The following is a 26,576-nucleotide window of genomic DNA, read 5'->3' as shown; positions in this document are numbered from 1 at the left end:
TCAGCGTTGAACTATCTTCAAGTATTAGACCGGTTCTTTGTGATTATTTTTGTGTTGCGTGCCCAAATTAGGATCCTGGAATTAAAACAAAATCGCAAAGTATTAAATATTTCAATGAAGAATTATCAAGATATATAGCTTTACATCTGTCTATCATAAAACACAAAAATGTCAAAAACTATAAAAGTTTTCAAAAAATCGCACTTTGTTGGTCTCAAATGGGGTAAAATCAGTCAATTTATGACAAATTGAAAAATCTTATCCAAGACTAGTAAACATAAAAAATCGTATCTATTTCTTAGATTTTTCAAAATTTCACAGTTTGTAGACAGTGAGCAATATTAATGGTTATAAGAAATTAAATTTTTAGAAGGAATATTGTTATGAAAGGTATGTTATATGAACTTTGCAATTGCCAAAAAATATGGTGATTTTACACAGTGTTTGCTTCAACGTTTGAGAGTTGACGGATCTTTGCAGGATTAATTTATATATAAAGTATAAAAAATATTATACATGAAATACTCTGCAATATTTTTGCAAATACTTACACAATAAGCTTCTCATTGAACTCTGCAAAATAAAAACTCATCAAAGATACCAGGCTTATAATTTTGGACGCCAGACGCGCGTTTCGTCTACAAGTGATTCATCAATGACGCTCGAATAAAAATAGTTAAAATGGCCAAATCAAGTACTAAGACTAGGCATTGAAGACCCGTAATTTCTGAAAGGTTTTGCTAAATACAGCTAAGAATCTCTATTCCTAGGTGTAAAAAATCTCTAGATTTTCGAAACGTTCAAAGTTTTGTAAACTATTAATTAATTAATATGACCATATTAATGATATGTCATGTCAACAGAGAGTTGACGACTACTGGACTGGTGATACTCTCGGAGAGGAAGTGGCATCGACCCAGTGATTGTAAAAAAATCGTCAAAAATACCAGGCTTACAATTGTGTACGCCAGATGCAACTACAAAAGACTCATCCGTTAAGCTCGAATAAAAAAAGTGCAAATTGCTCTGAAAGACAATTTGGAAAGATATTTAAAATTTTACATTTGTTTGTAAATTTTTGCTTTTAAGGACATTCCGAACGAAATGAATTTATTACAATAATAATATGTGAGATTGAAAACATACTTGTATCAAACTTTGCCAAAATCTTTCGAATTGCAGAATCAAGTCACTTTAGGCATTTACAATTAGATTTACAGAAATATCACATGTTTTCAGAACTTATATAACAAACATAAAGCTATGAGAAAAAATTCAATGACTTAATGAAATTTGACGTACATGGTAGCGGAAAGCCGTACGATGACCTTATCTGTTTTCATTTGATAAAATGATTGCAGGGTAGACACGACAGTCTTTTAAAGAATGTGACTTCCACTACAATGGTCTACTTTTAGGTGCAATACTATGCCACTTGGAAAATGTAAAGAATGTAACAAGTTGTCGTCACGTAAAACATATACAAAAATTCACATGCCTCGTACAATGATAAATGATGAATACGTAGGAAATATTTGATATAAATATGCGGATTCGAAAGACTTTGTCCTGTTACAATACCAATTAGCTATTATGTTTGAAGCAAGTGCAGTGTAAAAAAAACATATCCTACCAACAGATTTCAGTGATTGCCTTCTGTTTTGAGAAACATTAACTGATTTTGCTGTAAAATTGTTTACCTTATATATCATTACTTCATTTATTACAATAGAAAATATATTCAAATTATAAGAACACAATAACTTTTTGTCAGATAAAAAAGCAATAATTCATTGTTCAACAAAACAATGTTTAGAACTAGTTACAAATAAAATGTAATTATAACAGACATTTTCATTTCCAATTCAAACTGTTTTTAAACTTGTGTTCCTGAATAGCAGGTGTTAAAAAATGTTCATTTACACAAAACTGACAGTCAATACCTGGAAAAGGATGGTATGTTTATAATTGATCAGTTTGTAGCTGAAAAACTGCAACTTGGTTAAACATTCTCGCCAGTTGACATGCGCTGTAAACATTTACCTCATTCTTTTCACATTTAGCTAAAAAATCGTATTGATCTTTTTAATTGATTCCAATAAAAATGTAAATTAAATATAATCGAAAACAAAATATAGCGTGACCTTTACCCACTTACTCTTGTGAAAGGTCATTCTCTATTTGTTTGCGTGGACTTTTCATTTTCCTATTTTTTTATCACTCATTTCTTATCTTCTTGTAACAACTGAAGAGCCATTTTGGTCAGAAATTAATGATCAGTAACAACCGTCTACAAAAATGTTTCATGATTATCTAGTAAAGAAGATGAATAAAAGTCCCGGAAACGACCAGGAAATGCAATAATAAAAATTCATTATTGTCGTATGTTTTATTTGACGCCTACCACTCGTTTCAAGTCATAAATGTGTCTGACGCATTGCTAATGAATCTAAAAATCAGACTTGGGATATTCTATGAATAAAATGAACTGAACGAATTTTTGTACCAGTAAAGGTATATACAGTTTTTTTTTTAATTTTAAATGAAAAAATAACGGATAGTTATGACAATTATTATTACTGTTCTTATTGGTCAAAAGTCATACAACATATATAACAGTTAGCAAAAGTATAATGTTGCCCTTTTTAAAATTAATATGAGAAAATGGAGTCATTATCGTTATACAAATGAACGTGAATCCCTGAAGGTGCATAACTGAAATCATTTAATATAATATTTTTGTCTGTACACCGAATTATACAATTGATTCCCTGTCTTTATGAGATACACTTGCAAAAACGGTTTGATATTTGTAGGAAATATCAACATTTGGAGCATGGAATGTGAATTTTACATTATTAACGATTGTCACCGTTTGATCTGCTCGAGTACAATTTATAAAGGTATTTCATTTAAAAACTTGGGATAGAATAATAAATAACCAATTATAACAAACAATTAAAGTAAAATCCAGATAACAGATAAAATAGTATTCACTTTCAAGGATTCCGTTACAAATTTAAAACATTTTCACTACTAGAAAAAAATCACTTCTTGCATGCTTGACGAATACCTTAGGGATATTGTCTTCAAAAATAATAAACGACTCTATTAACATCATCAACACCCTTCAGCAAAGCTATCGCTGCTTAGAAATATCCAATAGCTTAAAATGATGTCTTTAAATCTGTGTTTTTGATAACCGTAAAGGGAAGAAACAGAATTGACGGGTGGAAACAAAATAGACAACTAAAATTGCAATCACAAGCTACTTAAATGTGTTTACCATAAGGTTTTATGTAAAACAATTCCTATGTTTTCATAATAACATGGCCATTTTTGGAATTTATAAACTACTGTCTGCAGATCTACACTTGACAGGCAACATTTCTGTAAAGTTTCATATGGTTTGGTGTAATTATACAAAGATATTTTTTTATTCCTCCTTTTGCAGTTCCTGTGTTAACCGTGGTCGTTTGAGACATTTCTATAAAGTTTAATTATACTTGTTTTAGTAATCTTTGAGAAATTGAGCGGTCAAATAATTGGAAGAATAATTATAAATGATAAGAATAATAACAAAGAAACGGAGAAATATCAATATGTTACTTAGAATAAGTAGGATCTAAATTTCAATATTTATGGTCGATGAATCCTTTTTGCAAAACATATTTCTTCTATCTGTGAAAGCAAAAAGGTTCAAGGTTACTCGAGAAACAAAATATTAATCAAACTTACCGTCAAGTGACGTGGACAAATTTCTTTGCAGAGATTCATTTCATTCTTAGAGATATCAAATTCGTTCAATGGATGTATAACTTCACCGATAATATCATCTCGCGAGAATCTGTCAAAACTCAGCACTACAAAGTGAAGGGTGATATCAGCAATCTGATTGGGATTGATTCCGTAAAATGTGAATGTCTCGTCATATTGGGGGTTCAATGTCTTTCTCAAGACTCTTGTTTTACATTTGTGTCGCTTTTCTGGTAGAAGCTGTAGTTTTATGTAAGGGTCACATCCACCTAAACTAGGGTCACGTGTTGGCAGGTCCTTGACGTTGACTACCGTCACCAACAGCGCCATCTTTTGTAAATCATATGCAATGGAAAATGCCATGTTTCCTAAAGATCTCTGTTTTTCGTCTGGCTGCTTTTCACGCATACTCTCTTCTTTTTCGTGGATCATTTCTGGCTTATTATCTTTCTCATTTTCAATATAAGCTTGGTCTGGCGATCTCTGCTTGCTTCCGGGATCTTTTTCAGAATGAGTTGAATAGGTTGGTGATAATTTTCTTTCCCCCGGAGATGTATCCTGTCTAGTATGACCTAATGGACTTGTTGCTTTGTGTTTAATTGGCGTTCCAAGTGGTGGGATGTTCTTTTTAACACCGGAACTCTCTTTAAGACCCTTTTTAATGGCAGTTGAAAGGCGACTTTGTGCTAGACGACTTCGGCGTCTTCGATAACACTTGTAGGTGACCACAGAAAGAAATAAAAGACATCCTATCACTCCAAGGCATATGGCTGTGATTCCGTATGCATTTATAGTGTGTACTGAAAATATAATGAAGCAAAACATTACTGTTTCATCATTATCATTTATTTCATCAGAAAAGAAAGGAAAATTATTTTATGAATAATGGTACAAGTAGAAAACTGTATTGCAAGTGCACTGAAAAAAATTAAACAAGAAAGAAAGCTAAAACGTTGATATTCTCTAATGCTTTTTTGTGATTGACATTTAATGTTATAAAATAAGTTTTCTGTAAATATTTTAACATTTGGATTCTTCGACACTTTATCCTTTAAACAAACGTCCCTCATTTTTAACGTAGATAGATCGTACCATAAAAAAGGACAAGGGTACATGTAAATATCTTGGCTAAGTATGGAAGTTTATACTCGATATAAATATGAAACCCGAATATTTTAAATACATGATTTTTCGATTGGCAATATATTGGTATTCATAGTGGGCGTGTTTTTCAACAGATAGTTAGCATTCATATTGGAACCTACTGTGCTCCTCTTCGTATCGTTTTTTTCATTTATTCATATGAGGTCCACTTCATTCGGGACCTCACAAAATGAATGATGTGAAGCTAGCATGATCTTTTCGGTCAATAATAGCTTATACATTATGTCCTTCTATCTATTTCAAATGTTGACAACCCATACAAATTTTATATCAATAAAAAGGAAATTTCAGTGGCAATACATTTCAATTTAGAATAATAATATTTGACTGGGTTTCAAGAAATAGTATGTTTTAGTCAAATAATTTTACTCTTTTTCGGGGGGAATAGTACACGTATCGTTTACCTTAAATTTTAGCCGTGGACATAAACGTGTTATATGTTTTAGATACATGCATAACTTACAATGTTATATCACTAGTATTAAAGTGAGTTTAAATGTACCGAAAAGTACTGTTCTGGAAAAATTATTATGGCATCGTTTAATATTAATATGTATTACTAATTTGTCAACCGAGTGAAAATCTATAATTCTTCATTTTATCAAATGATATATACATGTACGATGCAATAGTTTATCAAATACCGCAAATATTCTATGATTTAAATTAATCTAAACATTGCATTTATACGATGAAATAATTTTTTCAGGGTACATCATGTTTTGGTACTATTGCGTGAGCATTCATAAATATAAAAAGATGCAATGGAAAGATACCAAGGGGACAACCCAAAGCCATAAGAAGAATAATAACAGACGATGTCATGGCCAAAACGAATAACGACGAAAAGACAAACCGTTGTTTACAAAACACTACACAGAAGGCTAAAAACTGGGCCATTTGACCCTCCCCTCTGAACACCCCCACCCAAAGCGGGTGTGATATCGGTTGATCCGACAAAGAAAGCATATCCTGCTCTACTCTCAACCTAAGGGCAACCTTTGTCTTCTCAATACGAATTTAAAGAAACGACGTGTCAGCCCGAAAACACACGCACTCATAAAGAATACTTGCGGTATTTGATAAAAATTCCACCATATAGTGTTATAATCAAAATGTCCAGTACTAAATCATCATTACCCATAGTTTAAACACACAAATACCATGGGGGAAATGAAAGACAAAAAAGATAGATAGAAGGAAACTACCATCTGAGATACAAATAGTTTACCAATTAGCTGACTTTAACTTTTCAGATCTACTGGTTTCAATCCCAATATACTCAATTGATTAGTGATACTACATGTAAATATATAGAGTTTACACGAAACAAACCTCGAAAGCAATATCAACGTTGAGTTAAAGAAATGTAATTTAACTAAAATACAAGCTTGCTGTTCGGTGTGAGCCAAGGCTCCGTGTTGAAGGCCGCACTTTGACCTATAATGGTTTACTTTTACAAATTGTGACTTAAATGGAGAGTTGTCTCATTGGCACTCATACCACATCTTCTTATATCTATTAAACTTTCCATACCTATAGGGAATTGTTTAAATTTACATAATTAGCTTTTTTCAATTTTATTTTATTGTATTTCATAGACAGGTGGTGTTTATATACATAATTATCATATTTTCTTTATTCTTTGCAGAATTTAAATATATATATCTTAACCCTAGACAAGTCAAACAGTACACAGAGAGAAATCTAACAAGGCAACACCTACTGTAGAGAACTAGCATGGGAAATTTGATCAGTAAGAGAGGGAAATAAAAAGAAGTCAGTGGTATAATCTAGCCAGAAAAAAATGTTCTATTCGAATTCAAATTAATATGATATGACAATTTCTGACAAATATATATGCTTGGCATCGATTCATTTAGAAAAAAATCTTTGGTACGGATAAGAGTGCATTAGGTCTACTTCCGAAATGTTAGGAAATAAAAAAAGATTCAAAAAAACCCAAACGAATGTGTATTTATAAGCAAGAATAGATGTGCGTATTGTAATTCTAAAACTAGAGTTGTTTTGGTTAACCTTTCTTCACTAATGTATGCAGATTTAGATCTTGCATCTACTTCGTTTTTAAAATACCACAGTGCATTTAATGTAGTGTATGTATATTTATCATTTAAACGCTTCATCAATTTCACCCCAAAATGTTATGAAATTGCATTAAAAACGTGGACCAAATGTTTAAAAAGACATTAATACAAAAATCCCGGCGGACATAAAATAAACGTTAAACAGAATACATGTCTAACCTGTATTCAAAGATGGATGTGATTGTTATTTTATTTTATATCATTCTTGATCAAAAAATAAATGGCAACGGCAAGTCATAAAATCTAGTATCAGATCGACAGTCAAAAGCAATTCATAAGCAAATAAAACAAACCGAAATGTACATGTTTAAGCAATTTTGATCTCAGACACGAAGGATTGAACAGTTACTATTCCGTGTCAACAGACATATTTCTAATGACGAAAGCCCGAATAAACACAGAAGTACAGGTTCACGACAACAGTAAGTCGTTTACACATATTACAGACAGTTCCGTTTAGGTCCTGCGACGAACATGTAATTTTACGAGAGAAGAAGCTAATTTGATGTTGCAGTTTTCGGGAGTTGCTTTCTTAAAAGCCAAACACTTTATCCATACAAAAAGGTATGAAACACAAGATCAGTTGTGTTGGATAATAATTTATAGGATAATTCCCTTGTTGGAAATAAAAATTAAAAAAAAAACCTACGTCAAAAAAATAACCGCTAATGTAAATAAACTTGAAGCCGTTTCAAAAGCTGTAATTTGATAAAAGATAACAACCTATATTCGTACTGCCATGTATTTGTTTGTTTGCTTTTCAATTTACATATCTATTTTTTGCTTGTTTAATTCATTTTTTTTTATTTGATGGCGTCAACATTTGAACAAACATCAGTATACTACGTCGGTGTTTACATTTCTACCTTTATTACAATTTGAGTGCTAAACCTGACATTTATTTAAATGCCAGACAAGTCAGAAAGTACAATTTAATCAATAAGACGACCAGAATTCCCTAGATAGCTAAAAGTGGTTACTAATGTTTTCTTGAAAGGCAGACTTAAAACAACATGTTTGCTTCGTGGAAAATGTGCATTGTCGACAAGGAAATATCCAGTTGAAATGTAAGAATATGTTGACGCTGCCATGAACAAAATTTTGGCATTTTGGGTTAAATGGGTTTTTTTTTTTTTTTAAATTTTAAAAGACCAACGGATTTCTTTTTTTATCGGCAGAACAATCATGCATGCACTTTTATATGAAATGTTTCACTTTTAGTTACACGTTTTAAGATGCCAGGATGCTCACCAGGATGTGAATAAAATGAGATAGGTCCAGCAAACCTAGACAGGACAGCAAAGAAACAATACAGAAAATTTGTTTTAGAGAGTTTAATTTTTATTTTTCTAAACAATACACTGCGTTTTTTAAACATACTTTCTCTTTCTTCTGTTATTTAATGTTGTCTTTTGCACGAGTCTTGAAATGAATAAATACATGGTAATATGGTGTAAACATACACCAAGGAGTCAATCCAACTACACAAACATGATCATACAATAACAAAAAAGACGGTATTTGTTGTTTTTACATTAGAACTATTTATGACATCAAATTCGTCCAACACATACATTTTGTGCTTCAAATTGCATGATTTTAAAAACTGATAATGACATTATCCCAAAAAATCAAGGACAAAGATCACGTTAAAATTGTTTTTGGCTTCAATTAACATGTCGTGTTCCAATCGCGACAACAGCAGCACATTAAATACTTGCGCAACGTGTAATTGGAATTATTTCATGATTATTTTTTTTTTAAAGTTAATTGATATGTACTGTAATTTTTCAGCTTAATGCCAGAAAGTACAAAGTTACTATCAAAGTAATGAAGTAATATTGATGCGAAAATCAATCGAAAAATGGAATGTAAATACTATTTAATCAGAAGAAGGCGTCTTTCAAAAGAATATTCTTGTAATTAAAATCAGCCCTACCTACTAAAGATCGACTTGCGTTCATTTCGTCTGACTTGATAGCTCTCCCGGATTTAAAGGCATTTCAATTTCAATCAGCTTTAAAATTCGTACTGCAACAATGTTATAAAGCCAGAGAATTTTTAAATATGACGTGACGGTTTATTTTCATACAATAAGCAAGTATGAAATGGTTTAGAAGATGTAAGCTGCTGAATTTTAAGCTTAATTAGAATAATGTTTTTCTTTTGTGAAAAAATAACTTAATCATAGAACGTCAACCTTATTTTAAAGGATAATTTTAATATTTACGCCATTTGAAATTTCTATCGCCAATGGAATTAAAAGTAAAATTAATAATGTGAAAATTCCATTAAAAATCGAGATTTTCCTGTTCACATTTTTTTGAGAAATATTGCAATACACAAAAAAAAAAAAAGATGTAGCAACACGATGTTCCCAATGATTTGGGGGCGAATTCAGGTACTGTATTTGTAATTAATCTTCACCTCAAATATAGAAGATCGAGGAAATCCTCATTTAAACCATAACCATATAAAATCACACAATACTGTACATGTAACTATAAAACATACTGCTCAGAGGAATAAGCCGCTCCTGCTGAATTGGGTGCATTACATTTGCGCGCATTTGGGGATTAAAGGTTTGTTTACGTTTGCGCGAAGCTTTTTTTTATTACATTTGCGCGCATTCCTTTTTACAGGCAATACAGGTAAATATGAAGATAGTTCATAATAAATTTGTCGACATTTTATTTACGATAGTGTTCAAAATCCATTGTAAATGTTAACTTTTAACATATTTATCGTTTTAAATATTATAAGCGATGGTCTTCAAATATGCAGCACGTACCGACATGTAAAATCGGAATTTTTCCTCTTCAGATTTTTGCATTTTCAACTGTACATGTATATATTTCCAGGACTTACTGCTTGTGCATAATAAAACGGACTTACTCCACTCGAAACCCCACTATCACCTCCTTGTTGGTGAACAGAGGACATAGATTGACGGGTAGTTGCAATATATAATTTGCCTGTGTTTGTCTGTAAAATAAATGCGCGCAAATGTAATCAAAAGCTGCGCGCTAACGTAATGATTTTTTTCGCGCAAATGTACTGGTTATGCGCGCAAATGTAATGCACCGACTGAAATACTGACACCCGTCGCGATACCCCAATTAAGAACAATTGATGAGTCATATCCGGTGATGATATACAACACGATAGTGGATTGGTAGACGTATTTTGTTGAACCTGAGGACATTATCAAATTTGTAAACTATCATTTTGTGTAAACTTTTTAACCATTATTTGTGACAATGTGACAAAAGTTGGAAATGAAATATATGTTTCAAGACAAAGACAGACGAGACCATTATATAAAGAAACAGCAAAGTCATTTGAAAAATAAATTATCACAAAATACAATCAACACAAAAAATGCAAGATAACGCTGACCTCTGAAAAAAATTCTAGGGTAACTCAGGCCCATCTGATAATAATATAGTAACGGAAAAGAGTTTGACCTAATTGGCGCTGAACATTCATACCCTAAACTTTGTTAAAATATTTCCGAACTCGACTACTGGTTAAGGAAGATCAACTTACTTTGTAAAATATTGTTAAGGTGGTAGATAACACTACAGGGAGATAACTCTGTAAAAATCAGCTGAACGTTTCAATCACGTTCTATTGTTAAGGAAATATTAAGCTTCTCAATGATCAAAATTAGTGTTTATCAAACTGCTATATATCCAATGAAATTTTTTCGATAAAGTGTGTGGTTCAAGTTTTTTAAAATTTTTATATTTTTGTCAAATGGTCAAAGTAAATATTTTTGTCAAAATTTTATGAAAATTAAACGAGCCAAATTGAGTTTAGTCAAGGTGTTTGGTAATTTGTCCGCCTATTTTTGTGTTTTACTACACCATTTCATCAGTAAAATTTCTTCTGAAGGATTCTTACAAAGCAATCAACAATGTAAATAATACTTTGATAGCAACAAATTTCTGCTGAATCCGTGCAAGACAGGTCGATCAATAACTATTTCATTTCCATGTTACTTTTAAATCATTGAGTCTATTAACTGCAAACGCTGCTGGTGTATTGCACTCATAATAGGATTAAAGCAACAGTATATCAAATTCTAAACAGGATTGGTTAAATCAATTGATAACTGCAACTCTTCATAAAAGTCTTCGGGATTGTTAATATCGATTTTATACTAGATAATGAAGTTCCAAAACATCAATGCCACAGAATAAGTCCTGGTATGTTTCAAGGGAATGGCCAAGTATGTTTGTTTATTAATTGATTTTGCCACTGGACAACAAAAAATATAAGTTGGCTTAAATTCGATTACCTGTTCAATGACAGGCCAGAATATGATTATAAATACAAGAAGATGTTGGGTAAACGCCAATGAGACAGCAACTGAACGCCACAAATAACCAAAAGATACTACCTGTCAACATAGTCTCATCAATAGACTGTAGTATATACAATATGTTTAACTTCAAATCATAAACACTGATCAACTGTTTTTATACAGAAATGCACTGATGTTCATATAGCAGTTCCAAGAAACATTAATCACTACACAAATAACATCGTATAAATCAGAAATAGACCAAAGCGAACTGTTGATCTGCAATTCAAGTTACCTGGCATTTAATTTAGATATAGGAAGATGTGGTATGAGTGCCAATGAGACAACTCTCCATCCAAGTTACAATTTATAAAAGTAAACCATTATAGATCAAGGTACGGCCTTCAACACGGAGCAATTTAACATTGCATTTATTTGAAATACTGAAACCCTAATAGAAAATAAGTTTTGCTTGACAATAAGGACTTAAAGAAAAAACTGTTTTAAGGAAAGATGGTTTCATGTATAAACCCAAGTAAATTGAGCGTAATAAAATTATTCCATTTTTTTTTGGCATTGAAGACGCAAGTACATGGTAATAATATAGTTTTAAACGGCTTTTCATTGGTGTAAAACAATCTAGTGTCTTAATTTGTATTATCGACCTAGGCTGCTTTTAAAGAAGATAAAGACGATGTATTTTATTAGAACAAGACTTAAACTTCTATATTGAAACAGAGTGAAACAAATGAATATTGAAATGTCAACTCGTCAGAAGATAGATGTACAAAGGCATTGTATGATTGTCACGAAAACTGAGTGAAAGTAATCGTGTTAATTTGGAATCTCAGAGAAATATCTTTTGGTACAGAAAGACACGAAAGACAGATGACAAGAGATTTCTAAATCTGTAACTTTAAACTAATTAACCAATACCAGAACATGTGGGTTTGTTCCTGAATATGGGGGAGATTAGAAACATAATTCATTTGAATTATTTCAAATTAAAGCAAACAGATAGTTATTTGAAGAAACCTCAACAGATTCAAAACAATTTAAGTTTATCAGTTTTAGAAACCTATTTGTGTTAAGGAATCGTTCACTCAAATGAACTACTAGTAAAAGAGTTCGTTTTTAAGAAATAATGTGCCGGACATAAAATATTTCAGTATCAACCTACTTTTATAGACGTGCTAAATATCTATATTTATGTAGCGCATATATATTTCTTTGTTTGAAAACAGCGTTCAGTTGTTGCTTTTAATGTCTGATATAGTGTTTCCCATAGAAAAAAGTTCTATTTGTGCTCCTATAGAAACAGAACATATTCAGTCCAGAAGTATCGACGATTTCTGATCAGACATACAATGTATTAAGAGATTATTTAACATGCGGACAAACAGCTTAGGCATCATACTTCCTTATTACAATAGAAGACAAGTTTTACCATGGATACGCCAAGTAATGCCATCAAACTGTCATGTCGTCATTAACAAGAAATAATCAATACAGACTGTAAAATAATATTATTACAAGAAAATAAAATGGAACCCTAGAGACAGAGATTTATCAATCCAAAAGCATGCCTTTGTGGAAGAGATAAAGGATACCAGTGTCACGTTCAGGATGTTCATAATTATATTTAGATTGTAGAAAAGTTATTTTTAGAAAACTGCCGAACAAAATTGTCGGGTTAACGTCCTAGTTTCGTATAAGCAAAATCTGGGGTTGGTCATATTGTTGGAAAATATAAATGTGTTGGTACAAAAAGGCTAGTTAACTCTTTCATAGCTGGCTGTGCGGTATGGGTTTTGCTCATTGTTGAAGGCCGTACGGTGACCTATAGTCGCTTACTTCTACGTCATTTGGTATCTGGTTGAGAGTTGTCTCATTGGCAATCATACCATATCTTCTCATTTTTATCTTAATAGTAATAAATAATGTTTTTGCCAATTAGAGGACCTCACAATATTTTATATTTTATAATATCGAAACATCGATACTGCTTCCTTTCTCCCATGTCTCTCGTAAAGTGAACTTGCCGATAAGAAAATTGCAACAGAAAAATAAAATGTTTTCAGATACAATTGACAGCTAAGCTTAGTATGAGTTACTTTAAAAACTTTGTATTTAATGCTGTCACGCTATTTTCAATATGGTTGAACTGTTTTCTGTGTTATTTTGGATTTCCCACTCCATGTTTTATTAATGGAAACTTCATTCTCATTCTCCAGACTGCGCCATTGTTTTATATCAGACATTAAAATTGTATACATGTTTTCTATTTTTCAGTTTTCATCATATCTAGATTGGTTTGGAGAATAAATTGTAAGCACCTGATAATTTTGTCAATTCCAAGCCAAATCGTCCGTTTGACTTGTTTCAAAACTTAAGTTTTAATCAATACATGTAGTTTGAATTGGTCGTATGAAACTTCAAACGAATAACAATTTGGTTAAATTCTTTTACATGCCCAAGACATAACAACAGAGCTACACAAACAACAAGGCGTGAACAAGGATTCAATGTTGTCAAATCTGGGAAAGGATTTTTTTGAAAAAAATAAATCGAATAGTCTGTTTTATTTTTTAAAACGAACAAGCATTTTTACTACCTTTCTAACATTCAGGTTTATCCATAAATCTAATATTGTACAGTCGAGTTATTATATGTATTAGCTGATAAAAAATACGAACAACGCGGCTCTCTCTGCTAATTACGTTTTGTCACTGGAACAGGGTTCTGCAGATTCAAATAATTGATTGATTATTGGTTGCTAAACGTCCAGTGGCTTAAGTTTATTGCGTGTACAGGACAAAGAGACACTTCGTGTTTTTAAATTATTATTGCATGAAACAATAACTATTGATTTGTAAAATTAAACCAGGAAAAATGTAAGATTGTAAGTTGTGTGACTTTCAATGACATTTTGGATTCATTGTTAAGAAATGTGACACAAATTCTACTGTTGAATATATTCGGTTCATTCAAAGCAGATCTGTTATTAGCATTCAACATGCAGAGGAATGGCTCCTACGACTGTGAAACAGACAAAGATATCAGACAATCAACGCATCCGCAAAATGATTTACGACATATCTAGTCTCCCAATAAGTGTTGATAATATTATTCGTTTTTATAAGCACTAATATACTCATTCATAGAAAAATTTAATGTCTACACCAATCATAGACAATGGTCTGATATCGCGATTACCGATAAAACTTTCATAAAATTTTCATCTACTTGTGTAATTAATAAAAACCTAAAATTGACTTGACTTGTTTATCAGATACATGGCTTTTGATATCTAAGACCCAGTTGGAATGGAAATGATGCAGTTGGTGTACAAATGTAACAAAAAGAGACTGCAGTATTGATTTTACATTAAAAATTTATTAGAAAACTAAATCGATCATGTCCGTTCTAAAATCCACCTGAGTCTTCCCATGGTTCCGGATCTACGTGGATAGGAACTGACTTTAAAGTTTAAGCCAAAGTAAATTGCAGTTTAAGACCATGTTAATTGTACATTGATTTCTTAACCGCCAGGGATATTGAACTATCATATCGAATAAGATGTCTAAACTTAAACCATAAAACCCGTTTGTGAAATATGAGATACTGATGCGTAGTAGTAGCGTTGAGATATTTGTTTTTAAATCAGAATCGAATAGTCTGTTTTATTTTTCTACACCATTTCTAATACGGTTTATCCATAAATCTAATATTGCGCAGTCGTGTTTTTGAATGTATTAGCTGATAAAAAATACAAAAAACCAGCCCTCTCTGCTAATCCATTTTGTCACTGGAACGATTCTGCAGATTCAAATAATTGATTGATTGTTGGTTGCTTAACATCCAGTGGCAAATATGTCATGCATGTTCAGGACGAAGAGATACTTCGTGTTTTTAAATTATCATTGCATGAAACAATAACTATCGATTTGTAAAATTAAACCAGGAAAAATGTAAGATTGTTAGTTGTTTGACTTTCAATGGCATTTTGGACTCATTGTTAAGAAATGTGACACAAAGTCTACTGTTGAAAATATATTTGGTTCATTCAAAGCAGATCTGTTATTAGCATTCAACATGTAGAGGAATGGCTCATACGACTGTGAAACAGACAAAGATATCAGACAATCAACGCATCCGCAAAATGATTTACGACATATCTAGTCTCCCAATAAGTGTTGATAATATTATTCGTTTTTATTAGCACTAGTGTACTCATTTATAGAAAAATTAAATGTCTACACCAATCATAGACAATGGTCTGATATCGCGATTACCGATAAAACTTTCATAAAATTTTCATCTACTTGTGTAATTAATAAAAACCTAAAATTGACTTGACTTGTTTATCAGATACATGGCTTTTGATATCTTAGGCCCTGTTGGAATAGAGATGATGCAGTTGGTGTACAAATGTAACAAAGAGACTGCAGTATTGATTTTACATTAAAAATTTATTAGAAAACTAAATCGATCATGTCCGTTCTAAAATCCACCTGAGTCTTCCCATGGTTCCGGATCTACGTGGATAGGAACTGATTGTAAAGTTTAAGCCAAAGTTATTTGCAGTTTAAGACCAAGTTAATTGTACATTGATTTCTTAACCGCCAGGGATATTGAACTATTATATCGAATAATATAAGATGTCTAAACTAAAACCATAAAACCCGTAATATGAGATACTGATGCGTAATAGTAGCGTTGAGATATTTTTTTTTTAATCAGCTATGGTCATTATAGTGACCACAGTTATTTTCTTGTCAAGATATAAAACATACGCCGCATTTAACGATGTTTATTTCACCCATTTAGCCTGCGTGCACACTTTGACACTGATGACACGTTGTAAGTATGTAATCTAATTTGAACAGATAAAATGTGTCATTATTACGTTTTCAGTATTTGTTCGGAATTTATGTCTGTATTAATCACATGATTCTGAAACAGGAATAATGAAAAGAAACTGCACTTCTTTTGCAGAAATAAGTCATTCGGTGTAAGTTCGCTCTAGTGACTTCTCCCAATTTTTTATCATAAATGCTAATAAATAGAAACGCAAGATCATTTTCAATTCCCTACTACTCTAAACTGCTTACAGACTTCTTTCCCATACCACACAGCAACTTACAATTTGATATAATTTGATAGGTTAATTACTCGAGATATATAACTGATTTTATTTACATCATTATATGGTAAAAAGAACCGCATTGTAGAACAGAACAAATAATAAGAAGAATAAAACAAACAACCCTTTATCTTCTTTAATGGAACTGTAGCATTTGTATTTTTGTGGCTATTTGTGTACTCTTTTTATTTTTATTTTGTGGCTAAATTTGTCATCCACATTCTTCTCATATCTTTTATACGATACATTTATTTTTTCCAATGTCTGATTTTTGACGAAATCTTTCCCTTTATGTTTACTTATCACGGAATATACAATAACAAAAAACAACGAGATATTGAGTGTAATCATATGCCTAATTGCGGTGTTCTATTAATAAGAGATCTCAGTAGAAATGAAATGTAAATATTTGAGGGTACTTTGATAACAACTGCCATCATTAATATTTAATGTATTTTCAATTTAACGTTCATATTTAATAGCTTCTCATTACTAAGCGCTTATTTTTAAACTTTATAAATTAACTTTCAATAAATTGTCCATGTCAAATTGTCCCTTTGACAGGTTTTAAAACCAAGTTTAATCAATACATGTAGTTTGAATTGCAAATTGTTCAAATCCTTTTACATATCCAAGACAAAATGACAGAGCTACAAAAACAAGACGTAAACAAGGATTCAATGTTGTCATGGTTAGTTGTAAATCTGGAAAAGGACAGATTTTTAAACAAATCGAATAGTCTGTTTTATTTTTTTACACCATTTCTAATACGGTTTATCCATAAATCTAATATTGCGCAGTCGTGTTTTTGTATGTATTAGCTGATAAAAAAATACAAACAACGCGGCCCTCTCTGCTAATCACGTTTTGTCACTGGAAAAGGATTCTGCAGATTCAAATAATTAGTTGGTTGCTTAACATCCATGGCTTATGTTTATTACATGTTCAGGACGAAGAGACACTTCGTGTTTTTAAATTATTATTGCATGAAACAATAACTATTGATTAGTAAAATTAAACCAGGAAAAATGTAAGATTGTAAGTTGTTTGACTTTCAATAGCATTTTGGACTCATTGTTAAGAAATGTGACACAAAGTCTACTGTTGAATATATTTGGTTCATTCAAAGCAGATCTGTTATAAGCATTCAACATGTGTAGGAATGTCATTATGATTACTCCCACGACTGTGAAACAAACGAAAATATCAGACAATCAACGCATCCGCAAAATGATTTACGACATATCTAGTCTCCCAATAAGTGTTGATTATATTATTCGTTTATATGAGCACTAGTATACTCATTTATAGAAAAATTTAATGTCTACACCAATTATGGACAAGGACTTGATATCACGATTACCGGTAAAACTTTCATTCAATTTTCATCTACTTGTGTTATAAAGACGTAAAACTGAAAATTGATTGACTTGACGTTTTTATCAGATAAATGGCTTTTGATTTCTCAACTGGAATAGAGGATATGCATTTGATGTACAAATGTAACGAAGAGACTGCATTATTGATTTTACATTAAAATCAATAAGTTGATATTTCTCAGAAAACGACATCGATCTTTTCCGTTATAAAATCCACCTGAGTCTTCCCATGGTTCCGGATCTACGTGGATAGGAACTGACTGTAAAGTTTAAGGCAAAGTTAATTGCAGTTTAAGACAAAGTTAATTGTACATTGATTTCTTAACCGCCAGGGATATTGGAGTATTATATCGAATAAGATGTCTAAATTAATACCATAAAACCCTTTAGTGAAATATGAGATGCTGGTCGGTAGTGTTGAATTATTTTTTTAATATATCAGCTATGGTCATTAGTGACCAAAAGATATTTTCTTGTCACGATATATAAAACATACGCCGCTTTTAACGATCTTTATTTCACCAATTAAGCCTCCGTGTACGCTTTGATACTGATGACAGGTTGTTAGTATGTCATCTAATTTGTAACAGATAAAACGTGTCATTATAACGTTTTCAGTATTTGTTCCGATACGTCATTCACAGTCGGATCGCTACAGTGACTTTTCTCAATTTTCTTACTGTGACTTGACTGTAAGTGTTACTGTCCACATATTGCAGTTTATTCAAAATTCTGACCAAATTGCAATTTGTTTTATCAAACCAAACCGTTGTTCAACTGGTCAGAAATTGTAACAAACTGCTGTAGAAAACCACAGTCAAGTCGCGAAAGTGCAAGGTGATAAAATAAAGCATACTTACAATCCCAATAGACTTTAATCCACTTCATTGTATTGTATGAAATTGTTTATAAGAATTTCTATACATTCTTTGATTGTTATTGTCATTTATGATAGGTAGTAATTTTTGAACTGCTAAAATAATGTCTAAATTTAAGTTTTTGAATTATTTCTACTAAAATGATGTTTTTCTATGCATGCTACAAAGCATTCTTTCAATTAATCTCTTATATACTTCGTGAAATGTACTTTAAGCTTAAATATGTTTTAAAGGGAGATAAGATCAATATTTAAAATGATCAATGATTTTAGGTTATCTTCCATGCAAACTTATTAACAATGTATTGTAATTTCACATATATTTTACTGAATATAACATGGTTTAATTCAAACTGATGTCTTATTCTTATGAATTTAGAAGATTTTTTAAAAGAAAAATTGTATGAAAGCTGAGTTTAGACACTTTTATAGCATTTTGAAAATTACTACCTATCACCTTTGGTATGACAATAACAATAAAAGAATGTATACAAATTCTTATAAACATTTTCATAATAATATCAATGAAGTGGAAGTGAAGTATTATAGGATTGTAAGTATGCTTTATTTTATCACCTTGCACTTTCACAACTTGACTGTGGTTTTCTACAGTAGTTTGTTAAAATTTCTGACCAGTTGAATAGTTTGGACTGGTTGATAAAACAAATTGCAATTTGGTCAGAATTTTTAATAAACTGCAATAGGTGGAGAGCAACACTTACAGTCAAGTCACTGTGTAATGCAAATAAATTAAAACGCGCAAACTTTTTTTAATATCCTACTACTGTAGAATTCTTACAGACTACTTTTCCCATACTAAACAGCTGTAATTACTGATAATATACAGTCTATTACTGATATAGGTATATATCATTATTATTGTAAAAACGACCATAGACCATAGAACAGAAAATTTGAATAAGAATAAAACAGAAACACCACACAGTCTGAACCGTAATGGAACTGTATCATTTGTATTTTTATTGTTGTTAAATGTGTCATCCACATTCTTCCCATATTCTTTATTTCTATACATTTATTTTTTCTAATATCTGATTTTTGACGTAATACCTATTCCCTTAATGTTTTTAAAACGGAATATATAATAACAAACTACAACGAGATCTTGCGTGTAATCATATGCCTAATGGCGGATTTCTATTAATATGAGATCTCAATAGAAATGAAATGTAAATATTTAAAGGGACGTTGGTAACCTTAGCCTATAACAACTGCAATCATTAATAGTTAATGCATTTTCAATTTAACGTTCATATTTAATAGCTTCTAATTACTAATCTCTCATTCTAAAATATTTAAAAATAAATGTTTCACGTATTTTATCAACTGAAGTAAAAATAGCGTAAAATAAAAATGCATTTTGCTTTGTTAGGCGGGTACCTTGGGGAAACAAAAACAAAATAACTTGACAATCAGCTCGGATCGTGAAAACGGAAAGCACTTCTGCAAAACAGTCAAAATCGATTAAGATTATATATGCCTTACTAGGAAAGAAGATTAGGAAAATGAAAAGTTACCAATAGTTACATGTAAAATCCTCAGAGAATTTAAACTAATATTGCTCTTTTAATCTTATTCAGGGACTTTTGAAAACCAGAGGACTTGTTAGCATGCAAACGGAAAGCACTTTCATTTTGTTAGCAACAGTCAAAAATGATCCTGATTATATTTTTCTAAATAAGAAAGAAGACCCGGAAAATATGAAGTTACTGATTGTAAAAATCTAACAAAATGTACATGCTGAAGTATCTGTTGAGAAAGAAGTGTTATCTCATATTACGTATAATAATAAATAAGTTTTTGTGTATCAACTCAAAGACACAATTTTGTCATGTGACCGTGACGTCATCAACGTTTTTTCATGATTTTCTCCTTAGAAATGGAATTTAAAATTGAATTATAAGGAATGACTGTAATATTTTTTTCTGTCTATTCGAAATAACCTAAAAAATGTGGTGCACAATTTTCGATAACCCACTACGCGGGTTATTCAGTGTGCACAACATTTTTGATGTTATTTCTTCATAGACAGAAAAAATATTACAGTAATTCCTTAAATAAATAAAAAAAATATAATTATCTATAAAACAATGTTTATTTTATGTCAGTATGGTACAAATGTACAAAACCACTCTTATCTAGTTAAAAAGGGTATATCATTTAGTTAATAATCTTACAATGCTCAAAAAGATATTAAATAAAAACGGTGCTTACATGAATTAAAATACTGCAATAACCAAACTATTTTTTTATGTTTATAAAAAGATGAAATAATAATTGATGTATTAATAATACTTACTGTCTTGGTGCTTTTCGTGGATATGATGAGATGTTTTCACCATTTTTACTTTTTAAATTTCCAATTTACAGCTTAATTTCTACATTATTTCTTGTCCATTCTAAACAACAATTTAGGTAGTTTTACAGCATCCGTATGTTTAATAATGGCAATCGATTCTTAGACAAATCTTCGTGCGATAGTCTTTGACGTAAGTCTAGTTATTCTAAGAGGACAGCGGCTCTGCACATGCGTACTTTTGAAAAGAAACTGAACAGCAACAGATAATTATAACTTAAATAATTAATTCAAATTAAGCATAATTAGACATATTTATAGGACACATAAGTTCTAATGGGTAACGATGTTGTTTTTACTTAATTGTTATTTACATAACCAAATATGAAATTATATAAATGAGGTTTAGATTTTTTTCCATTAATATGTTTCGTTGGCAGACGACAAGGAAAACAAATTGTAACATGCAATTTAAACATACATCACTAGATCAATGAACATTTATTGATTATGATGCCTTACACGCTGAAATATTCCATGAAACAAGAAAATCTTAATGTATTGAATCAGTATGTAAACAAATTGAATTGGAACTCAAACTTCCATGACGATAACGGTGTTAGCGTTTAATTAAAAGCAATTTGAAAAATATCAATTGATAACAAGACTTAAAAGAAAAATATAAAAGATAAATTGTAATTCGGCAAAGCAATATTTTTTCTGTTTTTAGACGAATGTATACATGTAGAAAATACTTAGTGTATAAGAGTATGTGTGCATATATAATGTAAGCAGAAATTGGACAACACCAACATGGTGATAAAGTACAATGATGGGAATTAATTGACACAGACCAAGTCATCTCCAGACATAGCGGGAAGAGCAGTGTACACTGGAATGATACTTTATTGTCCATCATAGATAAATCATATGGAAGTCTTGGAATGATGACATGAGCCATTTAATAAAGAAATAGATTTAGTTTTTGACAACATGATAGTCACCGGTAAAGAGTTACTGTGTAGGTAGCACGGTAGTATTTGCATTCCAGTATTTAGGTTGCTCTCTTGTGTACCCTACCTAAGTCAATGTATCTGAACAGTGTGATTGGACAAAAAATACCGCATCAACTGAACATACTTTCCCAAACTGAGGGATGAATCAGGTGTAGAAAAATATGAAATAATTTTACATACAGATGAAAATGAATTTTTGAGATTTTTTTTAAATTTTGTATTCACTGCACGATAAAAGACCTAAAAGCACTAGTGGCCTTAGATTTTTAAAAATAGCAAAAAAAGTAAACGGTCATGATACACATTCAAATTCATTTCTGAATAGTAAAATGAAAGTACTTCAGTTAACTGTGAATGTAGAATTTTTTGCAGTGTTAGAAAGTGGTGAAAATTATAAAAGGCTATCATTCTCCCTTATGGGCAAGGAAATACTACCGTGCCACCTGTACAGCACTTGTTGGTTAAGAGTTACAGCACTTGTTGGTTAAGAGTTACAGCACTTGTTACTCATTATAACAGTTTCCGGCACTTTTCCCCATTACAACAGTTACAGCAGTATTTCTCGAACGAAAGTCAACTAAAAGTTTTTTGGCTGATATGCAATAAGAGTCAAAATCAATTTCCGCTGATTTTATTTTACACTTTGACAATTTTGAAAGATATTTCGTCTCTGTTTAAAATTCACAGTATCACAGTTTCATGTATTTGTTTTCTGATTCTGACAACATTATCATGATGATGACGTTTTTCTGAACGTTTGACCATGTATGAAATGTCTTAACACCTGTCAGAGGTGGCTCAAAACTGCAAATTTGATAAGTTGTGGTAAGCTGAGAATATTTATTAAAATAATGTGTAAGGAAGGACATTCTTAATCAAACCAAAAATCTATTAGAAGTAAATGTTTGTCTGTTGTCTTTCAGATACAAAATAACTCTTTTTTTATAATGTTCTTGGTGAAATATTTTACAAAATTATCTAACATTTTCAAAATGGAGTCAAAATTGTCCTCAACAGCAATGTGTGACACTGAATAACATTTTGATTTTATGGATACAACCTGGGACTATTAATAGTCCCAGATAAAACTAATGTAAATTTATAAAAAAAATAATAAAATGTAAGTAATATTTAAACTCTTTAAATTCAAATTCTACTTTTTAGGTTTCAACAAGTTTCTAGAAAAGACCGACCGGCCGGTCTTGTGTACATTATTCAACTTGAATTTAATTAATAAAATATGTTTACACTAAGACAAGACAATTTATTTTTTCGGTGATGCATTATAATTCCTTTTGAACTTCAGAAACAGCATTACACATTGATAATTAAAAGTTTTTTTTTAATTCAAAGAAAGGGGGTCTACAATGACTATAACCAATAGGGATTATTAAAAAGTAAAATAACAAAAATACCGAACTCCAAGGAAAATTCAAATCGGAAAGTCTCTTATCATATGGCAAAATCAAAAGCTCAAACACATCAAACGAATGAAAAACAACTGTCATATTCATGACAGGCATTTCCTTAGGTAGAAATGGTGGATTACACATGGTTTTAACCTATCTTCTTTCATCACAAGCATTCAGAACAAAAAGTTACACGAATCCCCCCTCTCCCCCCCCCCCCCCCCCCCAAAAAAAAACCGGAAGTGAAAACGGCTGCTCGATCCGAAAAAAAAATCTGAGTAAAGATACTACTACTTATTATGTACGTAGTAAGAAAAATGGTTATAATATTTTCATTTCTTGTGTTGGAAACTGAAAATATATACCGTACAGACAAATAGCCAACAGTCCAACCAATATTTAGCACAAATGACGGCGGCGTTAATAATGCATGTCTTTTTCGACCATGCAACGAAAATTTGTTATATTATACAATTCTTACAACAGCTAGCGCTTAGTCTTTAATATCGTCTGTCTAATACTTAAACATGGGTCATCAAAAATAAAAAGCAACATATTATCACTTCCGTCATACGTATACGTTAACGCATGACGTCAAATGAGTTTTAAAATCTTAGTCTAATATCCACACTATTATCGCCTATTCTGGTGGAAATTTAAGGTTTTTTTTTAAGTTGAATATTCATCTATTTGTAAAATCCAAAAAATACCAAATATACGTAATCAACATAGGCTTGAGGTGATGGTACTTTTCTGCTAAAAGATGGAAAGTTGACAATAGTTAAACTGAACTCATTTCGTAGTTTTCCGTTATAAATTTGCATCAATTTCAAGGGAAAATTTCTACAAATAAAGCAGAACTTTTTGTCGCATTAGTTTTCTTAAATGCACGTTCACAGTGATACTGGGATGAAAGTACTAACCGAAAAAAAGTGGTAAGTATGACATCATCAATATTTATAAAATTGAAATTATAGATCGATAACTATGTTGTCGATAAGTACCAATTATTAGGTTGTCTGTACAGTATATTGATATTGTAAAATATCAGCTGCGAGTCACAATATGAAACCTTTTGTCGAGTGAGCACAGCGAACGAGTTCAAAAGGCTTCATATTGTGTCGAAACAATTAATACATTATCATATCTTAAATATATTATCTATAACTTAAATATATTTTCTATAGAAACAGGTGTTTTCTTTGTTTCACCAGCAAACCGGAAGATGACTTGGTAAGTTCGGGTCAAACTTATTAACGTCGGTTCATTCATTATGACGTCCGTGATATGTCCGGGTCAGAGCTGAGCAAAGTGTTACAGACAGTAGGGCGACCGATAATAAAGTCTAGCATGTTGATAATTCATACGTTTCTTGTTAGCATCACTGTAGTTCATAATACACTCATATTTTCTCGCTTTGAAACAAGAAACTTGTAACATTCATACTCTTGTAGAAGAAACACTGTGTAATCAGACAATGTAAACGATCTTAAATAGTAATGTATATACTGAGAAAAGTGAAATGTCTTGAAATTGTCGCAATTATCAATACCTGTTATTGAATCTTTTTTCAATATTGAAGAATTCATAATTTATGACAAAATATGTTCAACACCGATGGTAGAGTTTCAATATTTTGTATCTACTTGCAATAATATCTGATAACATTACTATAATATAATCTATAAGGATTATTTATTAATGAAACCCTAGAAAGTGATAAATTATAAAGAGTGATGTAAGGGGACGACCATTTGATATTCTGGGGGGGGGGGGGGGGGGGGGCAGGAGGATTTGTTTTTGATCGGTTATTTATTTTTGTAAACTAAGAGGACAGATTATCTATTTTCTGCACTGTTGAAGCAAGATTTTTCATTTTCATTAAAGCAAGGGACTGATTATTTATTTTCACCACTATATTTATAATATTTGAAAACATACAATTTTTAAATTCATTTTTTATTATAAATAATACATGAGTAGTCCAATCATTATGTACCATTTAATCAGAATTAATCATCATCATCTGTAGAAATGAATCTTCTGAATTCCCAACTGCATATACATGTATTGCATACATACAAGATATTAAAGTTTGGCTGTAATAAGTGTCTTTTAAAAGTATTGCAAATCATTTATGCCGAGCGGAGCGAGGCTAAAAAAAATTTGAAGGGTTTTGGAGCCGCTGAAGGCCCCAAGTTGCTATAGAACTAATGATGCAAAATGTGTTTCCCATACCCTTTCTTAATCTGAAAATGAAAGTTCTGTTTTAATCATTTTTTGACAATACTTTGGTCTCAAAGCAACATGTATAGATTCAGTGTAAGACTTTTTTAGGAGTTTTTAGGAACAACATCAAAAGACAAAGATAAAGCAAAAATTTAATTCACATAGTTAAGTATGTGGCTGCTGTTTTTTTTTAAACTCTTGATCAAGTTAATAACAAAATTACTAAATTACAAAAGGAATGCAACACCAACAGAATACAGAAGGGCAATCAATGAACAAAAGACAAATAAATAAGAAACATTGATCCTCAAAAAACAGGAGCTACGTCTGAGGGAGAACAGAACTTGCTTCTTGCAAGACACTTGCCGTGAAAACAATTTGATATGAAGACAAGCTTTTGGTTTTGAAATTTCCTACATGAGGCATTTGCCTGAATGTAGTTACTGCCATATGTAATAAAAGTGAGTTAAGTGTTCCTGAGACAATATACCTCAAGTTAAATGAAACCCATTTTTCAGACATTTCAAGTATTTTAAATAATATTTATACTTTTATTATTCAAAGATTTGGGAAGTGATTCCCGATTTTTTTTGAAAAAAAAGTTGAATTTTATGAAGAATCTGGTGCAATCTCATACTCTCAAATAGACCTGCCAAGTTATTTATTTTTAATACATTGCAAGTCAGGTTATTTATTTTCAACCTACCACAGAACAAACCATTTATTTTTGTGATTATCAAGGCTGAGTTATTTATTTTCAAAATCCTCCTGCCCCCCCCCAGAATATCAAATGGTCGTCCCCTAATCTGTAACAGTTTAAAATCCCACACAATGATTTACAAATCTTGATTTCATTGCAATATTACACC

At 31.2% G+C, this 26,576-nt stretch overlaps 1 protein-coding gene across 1 annotated transcript in view; it reads right to left on the bottom strand.

The window, feature by feature from the left end:
- LOC127734758 (synaptotagmin-4-like) overlaps positions 1-21,314 on the bottom strand; it is a 28,303-nt gene extending 6,989 nt beyond the window's left edge. Inside the window, exons 1-2 of the mRNA XM_052244766.1 lie at positions 21,057-21,314; positions 3,739-4,556 (exon numbers count right to left, since the gene is read on the bottom strand). Coding sequence (XP_052100726.1) covers positions 3,739-4,556; positions 21,057-21,099 — 861 coding nt within the window. The 5' untranslated portion in view covers positions 21,100-21,314. The remainder of the gene's footprint in view (positions 1-3,738; positions 4,557-21,056) is intronic.
- Between the last annotated feature and the right edge of the window lie 5,262 nt (positions 21,315-26,576).

This window comes from Mytilus californianus, unplaced genomic scaffold (genome assembly GCF_021869535.1).
Source record: "Mytilus californianus isolate M0D057914Y unplaced genomic scaffold, xbMytCali1.0.p SCAF_3, whole genome shotgun sequence".
Taxonomy (NCBI): domain Eukaryota; kingdom Metazoa; phylum Mollusca; class Bivalvia; order Mytilida; family Mytilidae; genus Mytilus; species Mytilus californianus.
This window is presented reverse-complemented; position numbering and strand designations above follow the sequence as displayed.